General features: G+C 42.9%; 2 protein-coding genes across 3 annotated transcripts in view; one reads left to right on the forward strand and one right to left on the reverse strand.

Annotated features, from left to right (window-relative positions):
- Positions 1-5764, forward strand: part of ptpn2b (protein tyrosine phosphatase non-receptor type 2b) — a 28182-nt gene extending 22418 nt beyond the window's left edge. The window contains exons 10-11 of one of the 2 annotated variants that reach the window (XR_010032250.1): positions 1122-1524; positions 4428-5764. Coding sequence is in view for 1 of the 2 variants with exons in the window: in XM_063186066.1 (XP_063042136.1) it covers positions 4428-4449 (22 nt within the window). In the remaining variant the exon portion in view is untranslated. The remainder of the gene's footprint in view (positions 1-1121; positions 1525-4427) is intronic. The other variant, XM_063186066.1, reaches the window with a different exon arrangement.
- A 4262-nt stretch (positions 5765-10026) lies between these two features.
- Positions 10027-15682, reverse strand: psmg2 (proteasome (prosome, macropain) assembly chaperone 2). Its single transcript, XM_063184987.1, has 7 exons — positions 15476-15682; positions 15195-15366; positions 15018-15076; positions 14520-14638; positions 12979-13152; positions 12230-12350; positions 10027-10466 (listed from the first exon to the last, which is right to left on the reverse strand). Exons 1-7 carry the CDS (start codon positions 15530-15532, stop codon positions 10386-10388), a joined length of 783 nt encoding a protein of 260 aa, XP_063041057.1. The 5' UTR covers positions 15533-15682; the 3' UTR covers positions 10027-10385.
- Positions 15683-16296: the final 614 nt, after the last annotated feature.

A 16296-nucleotide genomic window follows, 5' to 3' on the forward strand; every position in this document is an offset into this window, starting at 1 on the left:
GATAATGTATAGCAGGGATGGGCAACTTTCTTGATGAAGAGTGCCAACATTTTTTATTGCCACTATCAGAGGGCTGCATTACCACACACTTCAGCTACGAGAGAAGCTACAAAATGAGAAATAACATGTGTGTATATTCATAGCCGAATGGTTATTAAACCACTGCATTTTAACATGATGTCCTTGATTCACAGCCAAGACAAAATGTTAAGTTTCAAAGAACTTTTAAGAAAAGAAAGTACGTTTACTGTAATGCTGACACAAAATTACATGTAGGCCTAAATTATGTTTATCTGCGGGCCACACTGAGTGAGGAGGCGGGCCGCATGTGGCCCCCGGGCCTCCAGTTGCCCATCCCTGATGTATAGGTAGAGTAGCCAGGCCATGGCCTCCTAGTGACTGAACACCTTCTGTGTTGCTTCTAGTCAGACCAAGAGCAATGTAAATATCGTTTCTGATCTCCTGAAAAATCGAGAACTCCACTCCACCCACTTTGCCAGAAACCAGTCAACCAGTAGCAAACCAAGGGAGAAGGGTCAATCGTACCTTTTTTGAAACGTTAATTGTTATGCTCTTGGTCAGACCAAGTCTCGATCGAAGAGATTTGAAAGTCGATGAGAATCAGGCTGTAGGTAGAGCAAGTTACAAGTCGCTACTAAGTATTAAAAAAACTGTCTAAAAATAATCATGAGGATGCATATACGAAGCCAATTGCAGCCAATTTTTGGTCCCCTAGGGGAAATTCTTTCTCTGCACTTCATCCCATTTGGACTAGTGAATCACATTGAAGTACACACACTAGTTTTTAGCAGTGGGCTGCCTGCTGAGCGGCGCCCGGGGAGCAGTGTGGGGGTTAGGTGCCTTGGGTGCCTTGCTCAAGGGCACTTCAGCCGTGGTCCGGTCGGGCAATGAACCGGGAACCCTTGGGTTGCCAGCCCAGTGCCCTAACCACTGAGCCACGGCTGCCCACTATTATGACACTATCATGTGGTTGTTTTCTGTACTGAAGGGTAACAGATCTTTGAAAATATTACACAGTGCACCTTTTAAGAAGGATTTTTTTTTGCTTTGTTTTCTTTTCTTTTCTTTATTTTTGTTTGTTTGTATTCTCCTCCACCCAGTCTAGCCTGCATATGCTGTACATGACGTTGGGAGGCGGGGGGAGGAGGGCTCCCGTGGCTGGCTGCCCGGTTAGGCCTGGTTCAGACTCATCCTTCAGTTGCAGGACACGTACTGTCAGTAGGGGGTGGTGGCAGATCACGTACCCAAACAGCCACCACGCCCCCCTCTTCAGAGCTGAAACGACCCCTTGCAGCGTTCAATGTATATTTCTCCCAGGCTGAATTTTCAGTAATCTTCCGCTACCCCCCTGCTGACGGTACGTGTCCTGCAACTGAAGGAGGAGTCTGAACAGGAGTAGCTGTCCTGCAACTGAAGGAGGAGTCTAAACGGGTGTAGCTGTTCTCTGGGAAGATTTGGTTTAGGAGGAGCCCCCCTGCCCTGCAGGTCCCGGGCCCGACTGCAGTACGTGAGCCGAGCGCAAGGTTGTTGGTTTGGTTGGTGTGACGGTGTGTGTGGGGTATGGGCGTATGGGTGTGGGGTATTTGCGTGTGTGTAGTGGGGGTTTGTTTGTGCCTGTGTGGTTTGAGTTTGGCTTTGGTTTGTGTGTTTTTTTAGACTTTGTGGGCATAATGAGCGCAAGCAAGGTTGTTGGTTGGTGTGACGGTGTGTGTGCAGTATGGGGGTGGGGTATTTGCGTGTGCGTGTGTTGGTTTGTTTGTTTGTTTGTGCCTGTGTGGTTTGTGTTTGGGTTTTTTAGACTTTGTTTAATGGCATCATGTTTTGCTACTGCGTACTGTACGTCTGTCTGGGTCTGTTGGCTGACGTTGTTCTTGTTGGCAGGAGGGGTGTAATTATCCTCATTTTTATAGTGTACACATAAGCAAGGCTGAAATAATTGTTACATTTCTCTAGTTACTTTTTTAGTATTCCCGCCATTTCACACCGGTTTGTGAGGCGATTAAAAAAACAAAAACGTGCGACGGAGAGGGGGCACACTTCGAACTATAGTGGAATTCACCCCTCCCAACAGTTTTTTAAAAAAAAGTCACAATGTTGGCGATATAGTAAGACACGATTTCAATTTTAATCCATTTCTCTTTTCTCGGTTTTGGCCATTCCAGACCTTGTGTAATTTAACCCAGTAAGACACGGCTGTTACCAGAATGGCTAGGCAACAAGTTGTCAAGTGCTTGCACATCCCAAAAAAGCAATTGCCCTGGGTGCAGGATATAAAAAAACGCACATGAAAAATGAAGAAATATCCGCACAACAGAAAAGCTCCCTACGTAGTAGTATGGTGGTTACGCTTTTTTTTCTTGCTGTGACTATTACAGCGTTCCACTGGTGAAACAGCGTGCGTTAAAGGGACACTGTGTGAGATTTTTTGTTGTTTATTTCCAGAATTCATGCTGCCCATTCACTACCGTTACCTTTTTCATGAATACTTACCACCAGCATCAATTTCTAAGTATTCATTATGACTGGAAAAATTGCACTTTTCATACATGAAAAGGGGGATCTTCTCCATGGTCCGCCATTTTGAATTTCCAAAAATAGCCATTTTTAGCTGCAAAAATGACTGTACTTGGACCATACTAGAAAATATTTGTTTATTACTTAGTAAACTTCCATGTAAATATCAAATTTGGCGATAGCCAACCCAGTTTCAATGAGCAGTATAGTTGCAGTACCTTTTCTGACCATTTCCTGCACAGTGTCCCTGTAAGGGGCTACTTACTGCAATAAGAGGGCACAGAGAGACCTGCTTCGTTTTCCCTGTAGTGGTTCTTGCATCATTGCACCCCTAGGTGGCAGCATGCTGTGTGATGTGATGTATGCCTTCCTGACTGTTCTGAAACTGAGGGTGGATTCCAATATGCAGACTCGCGTCCTCCCCTGCTCACGTGCCTCCTTGTGGCCTCGTAACGACATCACGACAACAGCACTGTATTTCAATATCTTGCAAAAGCTCTATTCTAATGTAATTTTCGCATTTGCAAACGGGATGGTAAATGAAGAATAGTCTCCCAAAAATTGTTGTGGCTAGGCTGACAGTGGGGAAACCTAATTGTTTTCTCCATGGAGGCAGGGCGTCAGCAAAACGCGAGGCCACAAGCATAGACTGAGGATGGAGCCCGCATATTGGAATGTATGTGTAAGGATAGTCAGGCAAGGTAGGCGGTGGGGGTGGGCTATGGTGCGGTGTGGTGTGGTTTGGTTTGTTTGGTGTGATTGTTCTTTCCAGAAGGGTGTGAGGTGTGGTGCGGTGCACATAATACCGTCCCTACTGGTCCCTACCATACATGCTGCTCTCAGGGTCAAGATGATGTCATCAGCAGTGCATATTTGTTATATGGGCAGCTGTGGCCTATAGTGTTTAGGGAGATGTGCTTTAGATCAGAAGGTTGCATGTTTGAAACCCAGCCTCCCGGTCCCCGGCCCCCACTCCCACTTTGAAAATCACTGTCCCAGAAGTTCGTCTACTCTTCATGATACTTGTTATACCAAAAATGTATGTATGTATGTGTAAAACAAAAAAAATACCCGGGCGGTCAGTGCCAGATTGTTTGTGCTCACTAAATCTGAAGCCCCGCACATATGTACAGTTTTGACTGAGATGCAAAAAAAACAAAAACTGGTCCATCTATCAGTTCTGTTGGCATGCTAAACTGGTGTGCGTTTCTCGAAAGCATAGTTGTTAGCCAGTTAGCAACTTGGGTAGTTGCCAATGGGAAATTGCATTGCAAACAACAAAGTAGCTAACATAGTTAGCAATTGGTTTCCAGAAATGTACCCCTGTTTCAGCTCCTGTGTCTTCTCTCACTTGCATGTGCACTGCATTCATGAACAGCTGTATATTTATGTGCCTGATTTAGAAACGGATGCCCCTCTAATATAATATGTTTGGGGATTTAAATCAGAAACGTCTAACATGCATTTAAAATGGTTTACACTTCATTTGGACAACACCACATGAATGTGATTAAAGATTGACACCAAGAAGACGCCTTCTGATTGAAGAGTCACTGTCCAAATGAAGGGTTACCAGAAGTTGCTGCTTCTACCTTCACGTGATTGATTAACTCTCCTTGTATACATGGGTTTTAAATTTTAGTTTTCTCCTGGCTGCGCGACACTATCTGCGCACAACTCTACCTCTGTTGGAAAGCGCTGTCGGTCAAAAAATTAGCTCACGTGGTTGGCTGCCACATCACAACATCCTATTTATAAACACAGTAAACCCATGTATAGGAGCATCCTCCTGGTGTACTTGCATCCGTGTGTGGACGACTTTGTAAAAAAATAATCATAATAAAATAAAAATCGAGCTTGATATGTTCTTGGATTTTTTTTCTGTCTGACAGGGCAAGAACCAGTGATGCCTGACTTGGCTCCTCCCCCAGAAGCGTTATCCTATCCCCAAGGGATGAACACCAGAGCTCCTCCTCCTCCTATTCGTCCTCACAGCACCTCAGAGCCCGCCCACATGCCTCCCGACAGCCTATTAAAACTGTTTACAGCAGAGATCAGTGGCAGAAGCAGAGGAACGTACATTACGTGGGAAATATATCTGAACACACACCACCAGCAACATCATGGTTCGACTGCTTTTTTTCTTCTCCGTTTTTTTTTTTCTTTTCTTTTCTTTTTTTTAACGTTACGTCTTTCAGTTTCATTGTTTTTCTCCCTTAAAAAAAACACGCTCTTGTTACTTTCAGAGAGAGAGAGAGAGAGAGAGAGAGGGAGAGAAATGGCAAAGAAAAAGCTGGACTAGGCCAATGTATGAGACGGGACAGCTCAGCTTGTAATGCTTTTATATATAAATATATATAATAAATATTACATGTGTATTTGTATTTTTAGACCTCCTTTTTCAAAGGCAAGATTCATAAATGCTCTATTTTTTATATGAAATGACTTGAAATTTCTTATTATTATGTGTCAGGGGAGGGGTGGGCTGCAAACTCAATCCTCAATCCTCAATCCGTTTTCTTTCTTGGGACATTGAGTGCGTTCCAATATGCGGCCTTGCCTCCTCCACTTGCGCTTGTCTCCTCGCCACGCCTCCTGGCCCCTCCTCCGTGGAGAAAACGATAAAGTTTCCCAGCTGTCAGCCTAGCCACAACTTTTGAGGGACTGTTTTTCATTCACCATCCCAATTGCAAATGAGAAAAAGACTCTACAATTGAGCTTTTGCAAGATATTGAAATATAATGATGTTGTCAGTGATGTCATCATGACAAGAAGCAAGTGGAGGAGGCAAGGTAGCGTATTGCAACGCACTCTATATCCACTCTTGCGTCAGGACTCCGTTTTGCAAAAGCATCGATGCTAACCAGTTAGCAACTACTTACAAGGTTTCCAATGGGAAATTGCATTGTAACCAAGTAAGTTGCTAACTTAGTTAGCAACGATATTGTTGAGAAACACACCCCCAGGAATGCTTTTCTTGTTCTGTACATAGTGTACGTTTGAAGATGTGATGTAAAGAAGAAAAAAAAAGAGACACACAAACTATTTTGAATTGTACAATATAATGGGATTGTTATTTGGTATGGAAACGGCTTAATAAACACTGTGGTAAACGACCAGTAGCCTACACCCGAAATGAATGAAAATAACAATTAATGAATTTAAGTCTTACATTTCATTACTGGAGACTGTATCTTGCAAATAAAAACTGGCATCCTTTAGTTTCTAACAGTTGTGTGAGCGTTGTTTTTTTTTCTCCTTTATTCCCCTCACATACAGCCTTTGCATCCGAGACACACACACACACAATTCCCAGCATGTATCCTGTTTATAGCACCCAGTTAGGGATGCACTGATACTGGTATCAGTATCGGCACCCGATACTGCTCATTATACTCGTACCCGTCAAGCACTTGCCGATACCAGGAACGATACTGCTATTACACAAAACAATGCAAAATCTTGTCACGTTCTGTGGACTTGAAAGCATAATGGAAAAAAGTGCCACCTCGTACATTTACTAACATTTAAATCTACATGGAAATGGACAATAGAAATATCACAGGTGGAAAAACCATGCATTTATTTTCATTGTATCTTGGTGGTAAAAAGTATCGGTATCGGTACTACACTTTCAAAAAAGTGCTATCGGTGCCTCCCTACACCCAGTACAATGTAATAAGGACCCAATCCTGGGCCCGGGACAATGGACCCCTTTGTCCCCTACTGCCGGCTCCTCTGCATGGGGTTCTGCTCCCCTCATGAAAAGATTGTAGAGTGAAATTTAAAAAAAGGGCTGTACCCTTCCGGCATCACACACGAGAAGAGAATTCACAACAACCAATAGCAGCGATTCCTTCCTGGCCGCTGTCAGCAGACGGGAAGCCTTTCCCAACAGGTGTGTGTGTGTGTGTCTGTGCCTGTGTTTATCGCTTGCTCTCTCTCTCTCTCTCTCTCCGTGTGTGTGTGTCTGTCTGCCTATGCCTGTGTTTATCGCTTGCTCTCTCTCTCTCTGTGTGTGTGTGTGTGTCTGTCTGCCTATGCCTGTGTTTATCGCTTGCTCTCTCTCTCCCCGTGTGTGTGTGTGTGTGTGTGTGTGTGTGTGTGTGTGTACTGTAAATGGTGTGTGTGTGTCTGTGCCTGTGTTTATCGCTTGCTCTCTCTCTCTCTCTCTCTCCGTGTGTGCGTGCGTGTGTGTGTGTGTACTGTAAGTGTTGTGTGTTCCAGTAGGAGTAACGGTCAGGTCTCTGCTGGGAATGGAAGGAGGCAGGGCAGGGTGCCAGCCAGTGGCGGAACAATTGCACACCGGGCCCCAGGGCAAAACACTGATAGGGCCCCTATACAGCCTGCCAAGGTCACAATAGGGCCCCCACTATCAATACGGGAGGGCCCTGGGCCCAGGGGCAAATGCCCTGCTCGCTCCTCCAATAGCTCCACCCCTGATGCCAGCTCACTAGCCGGCTTTCAGGCTGCAGCACATCACATTAGATTAGCACAGTACAGTACAGTAGGGGTGCACCGATACCACTTTTTTGAAAACCGATACAAGTACGAGTACATTAATGTGTGTACTTGCCGATACCGAGTACCGATACCTTTTACCACCAAAATACAATAAAAATAAATGCATGGCCTTGTTTTTTTCCACCTGTGACATGTTTATTGTCCATTTCCATGTAGATTTAAATGTTAGTAAATGTACGAGGTGACACTTTTTTTCCATGCTGCTTTCAAGTCCACAGAACGTGACAAGATTTTGCATCTTTTTGTGTAATAGCAGTATCGTTCCTGGTATCGGCAAGTGCTTGACGAGTACGAGTACGAGTATAATGAGCAGTATCGGGTGCCGATACCGATACCAGTATCGGTGCATCCCTACAGTACAGTACAGTGCAGACAGCCGTCCAGGACCCCGTTTCACGAAAGCATTGTTACTAACCAGTTAGCAACTTGGTAGGTTGCCATTGGCAATGGGAAACTGCATTGCAATTCACCTTTGGCTAAGGCCCGCCCTAATGTGCTTTTTGACCAATCACAGCGCAGCAAAAGGACGACCTCGGACAAACCTCGGACAGTTTTGACAGCGCTCCATTGAACTCAATGCTGAAATTCAAGTAGTTAGCGAGATACGGTCGTATTATTATTAAAATATGATTGGAAATTGTGCCTGGGGTATTTGTGACAAAGGTGCAAGTCTCCCCGCGATATAACAGGTGGTAATCGCTTTCCTCTTTACCTAAAACCGGACTAATAAGCAGCTGGATAATCTGCCTTGAAGGGTCTCGGCAGCCTCACACTCGACTAGAAAGCACACGGATCAAAAACTTTGTGTGCTCCGATCATGCCACTATCTCATTCGTGCCACTTTTCAGTAAGGTTGTAAGCAAACCACGAACCTGTTTCAGAGTAGGATTTTGGATTTCTGACCTAATTAATGAAGAAACACCGCCAACAAAGTTAACTATCGGTCACGGCAGGAGTGTTTTGACTAGCAGCTGATGGCCGTGATTTTGTTAAGTTACTGAAGATATAAACCAAACGTTAATGTTACACAATGCTGTGGTAGCTTTGAAGATGAACAGCCATCACGTTGTGTGATTTCGTTTTCTTCTAGCAAGTTTGAGTCAGGGCTCAAAAGATATGCGAGCTCAGCTTACCATGGTGCTGGTTACAATGCCTATCGATAGAAGAGCCCATAACAGCTGTGATGCATTGGATGACCGTTCAGAAAATAAATAGGCTACTTATATTCACAATACTATGAATGCGTTTTTTATTTATTAGGAGTGAATAACTGCTGCGATTTGCAGTCACTGCATAAATCACGTTGACATCTCAGCATTGAAAATGTATCTGTCCGACCTAGCAACTGTAACTAAAGAGGGCGGGGCTTAGCCAAAGGCGAATTGTTATCAGCTTTTTTTTTATTATATATTTTTAGGGGCTTTTATGCCTTTATTTTGACAGGACAGTCGAAGATGGTGACAGGAAGCGAATGGGACAGAGACATAGGGGAGGATTGGGAAATGACCCCGGCCGGACTCGAACCAGGGTCCCCGGGGGTGGGCATGCAAGCCCAAATATGGGGGGCTTAGTTGTTATCAGCTTTTAAACAAGACCTATAGTGTGTGTCTAGGTCTATCAAAGTTTTCTGTGGCTGTTCGAAATAATGTATTTTTGAATGGGTTTCAAATGGCACCAATCCCAGGTGACCCACCAGCAGCGGTAGATCAAAGAGATGTCGAGGATGTGACGTGAACTGACACCCAGAAATTGTAACTAAGTTAGCAGCAATGTTGTCGAGAAACACATCCCTGACAAGGCAGTCAAAGGAAACAAATGTCCAGGAGAGCCTTTGGATAAGGGGTGCGGTTCTTGACAACATAGTTACATGCTGACTAAGTTAGCAACTTACTTGGTTGCAATGCAATGCAACGGGACGGGACGGGAGGCTCTGGATTTTCGTATCCCGCCATGGCCTTTTCATCGCCGCCCCCGCCGTGGGCTTCCATATTTCTCCACTAACGTGAACGCTCCATACCGTCATGATTTATGGACAAAAAAGAACTTTCCATTGCCGTTGTGTTGTGTTTTAGTCTCTGTATGTCTTTGAATGTCTGTTCATGTTTTTGTTTTATGTTACATGTTCTGTAAAGCGTCTTTGGGTATTTAGAAAAGCGCTATACAAAATTGATGTATTACTATTATTATTATTAATTTCCCATTGAAAACCTACTGTAGTTGCCGGTAACTGGTAACGGCAATGATGCTTTCGAGACGCAGGTTTCAGACCAGATCAGATCAGCTTCCCAGAACAATCACAGGGCTGACCAGCAAGGAAACTGACAGATGGGGGACAAAGGAGTCAGCTGTCCTGGGCCCAGGGACCAGAGGGGGCCCCAGAATTGGGTCCTCACTGTATTGTATTTATGTATTGAGTGGGGGCCCCTTTGAGATGACTGTCCCAGAGTCAAATCTGGCCAGAACAGGACACTACAGCACTGAGCAGAAAGCCCTACACAGCAGAAAGGCAGTGACAGCATTTTTGTTGAAAAAGTTATGATGATTTATTGACAGATATAACAAAATATAAAGTTAAATTAAATTATTGATCTGCAATAAATGTGGTAATAGAAAAGTAACACAACTGTCACATATCAATAATCTACCCGAGACAGGATTAAAGGATCATTTTAAAGACATTGTACTCAGTTTGGAGCTCTGCGCAGTTACTGTCTTTTTACTTTGTGGGGCAGCATCGCTTACTGAAGCCCAGAGCCTATACGGCTCTGCTGAAGCTGATCAGTCTGGGATTTTTATAGGTTTCCACTTCCAGTGATTGGGTAAGTTGACAATATGTGAATATGAATATGGTGAATATGTAAATAAAGGTGCACTGTGTAGGATGGTGGCAAGAGTAGGTATTGCAACTACCTGTATGCTGCTTATTGAAACTGCAGTCTATCTGATCTTTTCAAGAATATTTACTAAATAATAAACGAATATTTACTAGTATGACCAAAGAACAGTACGTTTTGCAGTTAAGCGTCTATTTCTGGGAATTCAAAATGGCGGGCATGGAGAAGATCCACCTTTTCATGTATGAAGAGAGCAATTTTCCCAGTCATAATTACAGTAATACTTGAATTTTATGGTGGTTGTAAGTATTTGTGAAAAAGGTAACATTTGTGAATGGGCAGCATGAATTCTGAAAAGAAAGTGCGAAAAATATTACACAGTGGTGCGCCTTTGAACATACAGGGGAGGGATGATGGGCGTCTTTTTAAGCATCAGGTACAGGAAACAGTTGATGTAGAAAAGTCTCTTATTCTAGAACTCTCAGTTGAGCTCTAGAATATGGCAGGTGGGATTCCGTTTCCAAACAAGAGCTTCCAGGAGGCGGGAACATTCCACTGCGGCGATCTGTCAGCCTGGAAAACACAAAAACATCCCTCAATAACGTAACCTAGCAACTCAAGCCAGCCTTGTTGCTTTGTTACCTACAGACTCAAAACCATCATTTGCTTGTGTTACCTTAGCAACCCGAAATCATCCTTTGCCTCGTTACCTAGCAACCCAAAACCATCCTTTTGCTCGTATGATCTTGTACCCAAATTATCCTTTTCTAGTTACCTAGCAACCTGAAATCATCCCACTGGGACTAAGCTATGTGCAGCATCAGAGATTCTTTAATAGAGATATGCCAACATAATAGGTTTCTATGGACACCTAACGCGACCAGGTTCCGGTCTGCCTAAAGGGGGGTGTCATAATGCTCCTACAATGATAAGAACAGTCCTTTGGTCTGCCTAAGGGGGGCCTTAATAGAACCAGGAAACAATGGGCCAATGGAACCTCTCTCTCTCTACTCTCTCTGGTGCAGCATCACTGGGCAATCGGCATTCCGTAATATCTACAGACGACAGTCACAGGCAGCCAGCAATGCATTCTGGGTTGATAATGTTGCATGATGGGTAGAAATTGTGTTTGACTTGTGCCCTGTTTGAGATGCCTCAAGATGGGGCTATCTACGCATGTGTATTTCATCATTATGATGCATTCTGGTTAAAATGTCCTAATCAGAATGCACTGTTATTTCGCAGTGTCCATGGTATGCGTGCTGCGCTAATTGCTGCATCCTGCGAAATCACAAACGAGCCTTTGACCAAATGTAGTGCTGATGTCCGAAGACGCGACCATGTGGTCATGTGGTCTCAAACACTCGCAGGATAAAAGCGTTTGCAGATGGACCATGCAATTCCTGCAGTTGCTTTATGTTGATACTTATTGCAAGGGAGTGTATACCACCTCCGAGGTGACGCACCTTTAGCAAAACGTTCACCGACATCTGTGTAGATGCCTGAACCTTTAACTCTTTCAAATAAAAAATCATGACGACTAGATATTGCTCTTGCAAACTAACTTTGTCGACCCTGAATCAGGCACTGAACAAACACTGGCATCATGTAAAGACCACAAACGCGATAGACGGTTCGACGTGTTCTCTTATTTACTGTTTTAGATACCATGTAATGGCACGCCCTAGTAAACGTGGATAATGGCCTAGTTTACATGAAACATTTAATTCAGAATTAATTCAAATTCAATTCGGAATAAAACTTAATTCCGAAAGCTTTGAAAACATTATGTAAACATTTCACAGTTCGGAATAAACTGAAAGTCCAATGTAAACTCAACGGAACTCTTACATTATAAATGATTAATTTGGGATTAAAAACATCTAGTAGACGTGGATAATAAGGTGGATTGCTGACGCAACCAGCTGAGTGCTCTTAACTTGTTAACTATTTGTTATTTGCATTTCCTTTAGCAGCTCATGGGCTTTTATAGTGAAAATATTTGGGGCAGGATGTAGTACACCGGGGTGTCAGAGATTCTTTAAGTATAGAGATATGCCAACATAATAGGTTGCTATGGGCACCTAACGTGACCAGGTTCCGGTCTGCCTAAAGGGGCGTGTCATAATGCTCCTAGCATTGAATAGAACAGTCCTTAGGTCTGCCTAGGTCTGCCTAAAGGGGGATTTCCCCCCCAATAATAGAACCCAGAAACAATGGGCCAATGGAACCTCTCTCTCTCTACTCTCTCTGGGGGTGTGTTGAAGTTCAGTTCATTAAAAGTAATGGTACTAATGACACGGTTGTCTTGTAAGTAATTAACAAGTGCAACTTACAGGAGTGCTGAGGAGGTGCAGCCAGTCGTTGAGGTAGTTGGCCAGGGCGAAGGCATCAGGGATGTTGTCTCCCTCCGAACAGAACGTCAATAGCACGGCCATGGGGATGTCTTCATTGCAGCTGCACACACACACATCAAACATTAATTAGTAAAGTTAAGTATGAGTATGTCTGTGGCGTTGATGTACCAGTTGTTGTAGAATAGTAAATTATTAAATGATTAAATGAAATTAGTAAAGTGAATTATGAGTATGTGTGTGGTGTTAATTAGCCAGGCCACGCCCTCCTAGTGATGCCACACCTTTGGTGTTGCTTCTAGTCAGGCCAAGAGCAATGTAAATTTATTTTCTGATCTCCGGGAACTCCACCCACTTTGTCGGACACCAGTCAACCAGTAGCAAACATAGGGAGGCGGGTCAACCATGCCGTTTGGGAAACGTTAATTGTCATGCTCCTGGTCAGACCGAGTATCGAAGAGATTTGAAAGTCAATGATTATCAGGCTAGGTCAGGGGTCAGGAACCATTTTGGTGGAGAGAGCCATAAATGCCAAATTTAAAAAAAAATACATTTTCATGAGAGCCATACCATTTTAAAAACACTGAATTCAATCAATAGCATGTATTTCAATAAAGCCCAACAATTTTAAAGTGCATTTATAAATACGTAGGTTCCTGACCCCTGGGCTAGGTGCTAATGTACCAGTCGTTGTAGAGGGCCCTGGTGATGCAGGCTAGGTGCTACTGTACCAGTCGTTGTAGAGGGCCCTGGTGATTCCTCCTCCGGGGATGTAGAGCTTCTTCTCTGAGTCGCTGATGCCGGGGAAGGCGGACACCTTCTCCATCTCCCGCCACTCCAGCTCCTTGATGCGCTGAGATGCCTCCTGCTCCAGCTTGGGACTCAGCAGGAACCGCAGAGATGTGCTGCAACAACGCCAGTGAACACGTTTTATATCAATAAACAGTTGAAAACCTCATCGTATCGTGGGGCATTCTTATGTATCGAAAATAATCGAATCGCTGGCCCCTGTCCAATGCCCTAGCACCATAACATTATACAAGTTGAAAAGTAATTGGAAAAAAATCGAATCGAATCGATTCGTATTGTAAAATAATCGAATCTCTGCCTTAAGAAATCGATACAGAATCGTATCGTCATGGAGGCTGTGATTTACAACCCTAGTTTATATCAATAAACAGTTTATAATCAGGGTTTTGTAGTAACCGGTTTATTGAAGAGCTAATAAAAACTGAATAAACCGTTAATAATAATCTGATTATTGCAGCAATTGCTTTATGAGATATCCGATTCGCACAGATAGATTTCTCAAGACAAGTTAGCACCTTAAACAGGTTATTATTAGGTTATTGACATTCTAGAATAGTAAGTAACCAATCACAAGCTTCACACACTTGAGTGGAACACATGCAACTGTCAGACTGCATGTAAATGACAATAGCCTGTTTATTCCAATAACAATAATATTGTGTCAATGTAAACGGGCTCAGACTGTGTGTGTGTGTGTGTGTGTGTGTGTGTGTGTGTGTGTGTGTGTGTGTGTGTTGTGAGTGAATGCGTCAGAGAAGAATGTAAATTCATGTATGAGTATGTTAGTTTATACACATGATAAACTTATGTAACAAGTCCCATTGTTTTGAGGAATATTACATTTCAAATGAGCGCACATTTCCCTCTGAACAACAATTTAGCTTTTTGTAAACAACTAATTTGGATTTTTTTTAGGGATGCACCGATACCACTTTTTTGAAAACCAATACAAGTACGAGTACATTAATGTGTGTACTTGCCGATACCGAGTACTGATACCGATACCTTTTACCACCAAAATACAATGAAAATAAATGCATGGCCTTGTTTTTTTCCACCTGTGATATTTGTATTGTCCATTTCCATGTAGATTTAAATGTTATTAAATGTATGAGGTGGCACTTTTTTCCCATGCTGCTTTCAAGTCCACAGAACGTGACAAGATTTTGCATTGTTTTGTGTAATAGCAGTATCGTTCCTGGTATCGGCAAGTGCTTCACGAGTACGAGTATAATGAGCAATATCCGGTGCCGGTGCATCCCTAATTTTTTTTACATCCACACATGATTAGAATGTGAAAATTATTTCTGTAGCTTTGTGTTTTCTTTTTATTCACAACTGTCCCAAGTGTCCCAAACTTTTCCAGATTACAGGGTTGTTCTTATTATCAATGTAAAACCTTGCCATAACCTTAATGTGGATCTTTGATCAATTAGCAGTGATGAGTTTGATACTGACTTACCCCTGCATCTGTTGATCGTCCCTTTGATACGCATGGCTGCTGGACAGCAACACTGTTCTGCTGAACCCACTTGACTTGATCCAGGACACGATTGTCTTGCGGAACTCTTTGGTCTTTGCCTATGGGGAATGCCAAAAGACATCATCATATGATAACACCAGGGGTGATAGTGAAAAAAATTATGAGCCTGAACTTTTTCCCCTACCCTAGTGGCGACGACAAAATACTGCATAGTGACATAACGTAGGCCTATTTTGACACATTATTCAAACATTTAATAGCCTGTGTATGACCATTATTCAAGTCTTATAGTAGAAGAAAACCCTGAACCTGTAACACTTTCTGAGATAACCTAATGGCTAATTATTATCAATGTTTTTATTTTTGCAAACTCTGTCAAGCCTGAAATCAGGCATGGAGCCTGAATACTATCAGCCCCGTAACACTGCCAATAACATGAGACAAAAGGCAAAATGTAATAATGATAATTTCACCAACCTGAAGGATAGGAGCTCGAATCTGGAGCACAGCCAGCTTCAGCTCTTTGGAACAGTACACTGCATGGGAGTAAAGAAGACAAATACACATACGCGTGAAAAGGCAGATGATCGTGAGAAGGTAAGGGAGCAGTTTTAGTATTAATGAATTAAATTGTATACATAGACGAAAGCCCACCTTCAGCATTGGTGCTTAATTCCTTGGCGTTTTCTGATGAAGTGGCGTAAGGGTTGTTCCCCACCATAGGGATTAGTGCATCGGTGTGAAAATGACCAACCTTCGCCAACTGCAGAGTCGATATGATGAGATCTGTTGCAAGCTGTCCGACATTTCCGACGGATACTGCTGGCTGTTCAAAAACAAATTATAATCATCATCAATGCATCCCATGAACTTGAACTTTATTAGCTCATCACAGTGACAGCTAGAAGCGACGGTGAGTAGGCAGTTTACATTACCAATATCAAAGTGTAGCCTTTAAACGGAGGCGGCGTTTCCCCAGTTGGCACAAACATTGTGGAGAAATATGGTAAATGACAGTGAAAATGTTAATCGTTGGGTAACAAAATTAAAATTTATACAGGGTAATCTGAGCCAAAACTAGTTCTAACGTGATTGCTTTCACTTCAAAACCGTGCAAAAACTTTAGAGGTCCTTCGGGTCCTACGCAGTTCGGGATGAGTAGTCCTAAGATTGGCCTGTTGAAAAATATTTATTAGTCATAGATCTGTAATGATAAACTTGCACAACAAACGAAAATATCAAAACTATACATTTTTTCGTTTTATGAAACGTTTTGTTCGTTTATTGTATTTTTGCACACATCTTAGAGAGCAGTTTTCGACTGGCGTTATGGTTCAGCCGTGCAAAGATAGTTCAACATGGAAAGGATAACTCACCCACTGCCCCAAGATTCTGAAGTGCACTGCATTGGCTATTTTTCTCGATTGTTTCCTTCCAAGCCATGTGCCGTATACCTAGACCTAATGTTAAAGGGGACTTTGTGAAGCAGTTTGGAAGACAGATATCAAAAGAGTGAGTGACATTGAAAACGTGATGCTATTCACTTGCTTAATTAGTTTTACCATACCTACCCACCATTCCTGGTTTGTGGGCGATGCTTGCCTGTATATTATTTGATTTATTTAGCCGAGTCTAGTTTTGAAGCCAGCGTCTATATATATTTCCGAGTTAAATGTTCCCAACGATGTTTTATATTAGTCTATCTTAGTTTATTTGCCTGATTTTGTTACGCACCATTGTACCGCTGGGGGGCACC

The sequence above is a fragment of the Engraulis encrasicolus genome, chromosome 20, assembly GCF_034702125.1.
Source record: "Engraulis encrasicolus isolate BLACKSEA-1 chromosome 20, IST_EnEncr_1.0, whole genome shotgun sequence".
Classification (NCBI taxonomy): Eukaryota; Metazoa; Chordata; class Actinopteri; order Clupeiformes; family Engraulidae; genus Engraulis; species Engraulis encrasicolus.

What these genes read in the sequence shown, in the direction of transcription:
- psmg2 (XM_063184987.1), bottom strand. Translation starts at nt 15,532, where the DNA reads ATGTTTGTGCCAACTGGGGAAACGCCGCCTCCGTTTAAAGGCTACACT. An exon ending in AAGGCTACACTTTGATATTG is followed by an intron (nt 15,367 to 15,475) that starts GTAATGTAAACT and finishes GTTTTTGAACAG; the next exon opens with CCAGCAGTATCCGTCGGAAA. An exon ending in GACGATCAACAGATGCAGGG is followed by an intron (nt 13,153 to 14,519) that starts GTAAGTCAGTAT and finishes GCGTTGTTGCAG; the next exon opens with CACATCTCTGCGGTTCCTGC.